This window comes from Microtus ochrogaster, chromosome 4, assembly GCF_000317375.1.
Source record: "Microtus ochrogaster isolate Prairie Vole_2 chromosome 4, MicOch1.0, whole genome shotgun sequence".
Classification (NCBI taxonomy): Eukaryota; Metazoa; Chordata; class Mammalia; order Rodentia; family Cricetidae; genus Microtus; species Microtus ochrogaster.
The window spans coordinates 15,113,286-15,116,009 of NC_022011.1; the positions used below are offsets into that span (position 1 = coordinate 15,113,286).

A 2,724-nucleotide genomic window follows, 5' to 3' on the forward strand; every position below is an offset into this window, starting at 1 on the left:
TATATATATATACCAAGCAGTAAAACTAGAGAAAGAAATTCCTTCTATAATGACTGTACTTTAAAAACTGAAGTGTGCTGTGTTCTGTTCATTTTTTAAGATGGTCACATGGCTCAACCAGAACTTTCTGTTGCCAGAAGACAATAACATTCAGAGCGTCCCATTTCAAGCCTGTTTCACATCCTTACGCAACGGTGGCCAGCTCTACATAAAAATAAAGTCAAGTGGCGAGGTAAGGCCTTGTGCCGTGGCGCTCTGCTGTGCTGTCTGCTCATCCATGAGCAAAGTGAAGCATACTGTCAAGGTCACAACAGCAGGTGTCCCACCCCAGTGTGTCAGTTCATCCTAGACACTGGGCTCACTCTAGAGCAGCAGGGTTCTGCTTCCTCCTTTGCTTTCGTTCCTTCCACTTACAGTTTGGGAAGAGCTGGCATCTTAGTTCATTTTCTGTTACCATGACAGAATACGCTGGAAGAAACAACAGAGGAGAAAGGGTTTGTTTGAATTTAGTTCCAGGCCCACAGTCCATTGCTGTGGAGAACTTGCAGTGGCTGGAGCTTTACATTGATGACCATGTTTATGTCCCAGTCAAGACAGAGAGCAGGAACTAACGTGTGCTAGTGCTGTTTGCTCTTTTCCCTTCAGTCCTGCCCCCAGCCCATGAACTGGTGCTGCCCACATTTCAGGGTGTGCCTTCCCACCTCAGTTACCCCAACTAAGAAAACCCCATGTAGGCTGCCCACAGGCCCTCCAGTCCAGTCCAGTCCAGTCCAGTCCAGTCCAGTCCAGTCCAGTCCAATAAAGCTCCTTTACAGTTGATTCTAAATTGTGTCAAGTTGACAATTAAAAATAACTGTAAGAAGCAGGGTGTGGTGGTTCAGGAGGCAGAGGCTGGTGGGTCTCTGTGAGTTCAAGTCTGGGCTGTCTCAAACAAAACAAAACACCACCAAAAACCCAAAAATAAAAACATAATCATGATGAATGGGAATATAGAGGGGCACTATTCTGTAAGGTCTGGAGAATAATCTATCTAAGATAGTCGTTCTTTTTATTTTTGTTTTGAATGAGTAAATTTATTGGGTATATAGCAAGCAAAAGTGAGAAAATCAGTAGCAGGCAGCAGAGAAAGCAGTAGCCAACAGACAGCAAAACACCATCAGATCAGGAGTTTACCGCATCCAGCAGAGATGACTAGAGAGGCCAATTGAGAGAGCATTCCATGGTAGTACTGTCAGTTGGAGTCCACAACACCCAGCAGACATGCAGTGGAGAAACTGAGGCAGTCAGTTGACGTCCCTGATTGAGCTTTCCCTCCATGATTGAGCTGCTCACTGTGGAACTTCTAGCTTCCATTCCCACTGCAGACATTTTTACATCATGAGATAGAACAATGTCAGAAGTCACTTACTGTCTAGCTGTTCTCAAGGACACCGTGTTTTTCTTGTTGGACTGTTTGCTGTGTTTCTTTCTCTTGGTCACAAAGCCAGGTGCAATGGTGCGACCTATAGTCCCAGATACTTGGGAGGTTAGGTTTGAATGACACTTGGCACAGAATCATATTAATTGTTTGGCTAATGTTGCATTTAGTTTATAAGGATAGAGGAGTGACCTTTTAGCCAGCTGCAAGCAATAATGACTATGGTTTATAATTTCCTAAAAGCAGCTTGACTTCATCAATACACAAACACACATTTGTTGTAGAATAATCCTTTAGTGAAGATTTGTCGCTGTGATTGGTTTAATAAAGAATCTGGCTGGCCAATAACTGAACAGAAAAAAGTTAGGTATGAGAGTCAAGAGTAGGAGAATGCTGGGAAGAAAGGCAGAATCAAGGGAGTAGCTAGTCAGCTGTAGAGGGGAGCAGGAGATGAAAGTGCCATGCTATGGTACTGCCATGTGGCAGAGCATAAATAAGGAACATGGGTTAACTTAAAATGTAAGAGCTAGTTAGTAATAAGCCTGAGTTATTGGCTGAGAATTTGTAATTTATATTAAGCCTCTAAGTGATTATTTGAGAGCGGCTGTGAGACAGCCTTCCACCTACCCACATTCTCAAGAATTGTGTGTGGGCGGTGGTGGTGCACGCCTTTAATCCCAGCACTCGGGAGGCAGAGGCAGGTGGTTCTCTGAGTTTGAGGCCAGCCTGGTCTACATAGTGAGTTCCAGAACAGCCAGAGCTACAGAGAGAGTTCCCATCTTTAAAAAATCAAACCCAAATAAAGCACAAACCAAAAGAACACAAATAAAACAAAACAACAACAAAAGAATTGTGTGGACCATTGAGAAAGTCAGGTGCTATTTCTCATCCATCTGTGAGGATGCTAAACTTGCCTATTTTTCCCTGGGTAGATCACTGTCAATACTGATGATATCGATCTGGCTGGTGATATAATCCAGTCGATGGCGTCTTTCTTTGCTATTGAAGACCTTCAGGTAGAAGCAGATTTCCCTGTCTACTTTGAGGAGTTACGAAAAGTGCTGGTGAAGGTGAGACCCTGGCAGCCTCCGGGCTGGAATATTTCTCCTAGGAAATGAGGAAAGATGTGCATGTATAATGTGTATATGTATGCATGTGTCCTTACATGTACATAGGCTATGTGATAATCCTGTTCTAAAAATTTTGTAGGGGCTGGAGAGATGGCTCAGTGGTTAAGAGCATTGCCTGTTCTTCCAAAGGTCCTGAGTTCAATTCCCAGCAACCACATGGTGGCTCACAACCATCTG

General features: G+C 43.8%; 1 protein-coding gene across 1 annotated transcript in view; it reads left to right on the top strand.

Annotated features, from left to right (window-relative positions):
• Bbs2 (Bardet-Biedl syndrome 2) overlaps window positions 1-2,724 on the top strand; it is a 29,891-nt gene that overhangs the window by 19,643 nt on the left and 7,524 nt on the right. The window contains exons 13-14 of the mRNA XM_005345616.1: window positions 101-232; window positions 2,350-2,487. Of these exons, the coding sequence (XP_005345673.1) occupies window positions 101-232; window positions 2,350-2,487 (270 nt within the window). The remainder of the gene's footprint in view (window positions 1-100; window positions 233-2,349; window positions 2,488-2,724) is intronic.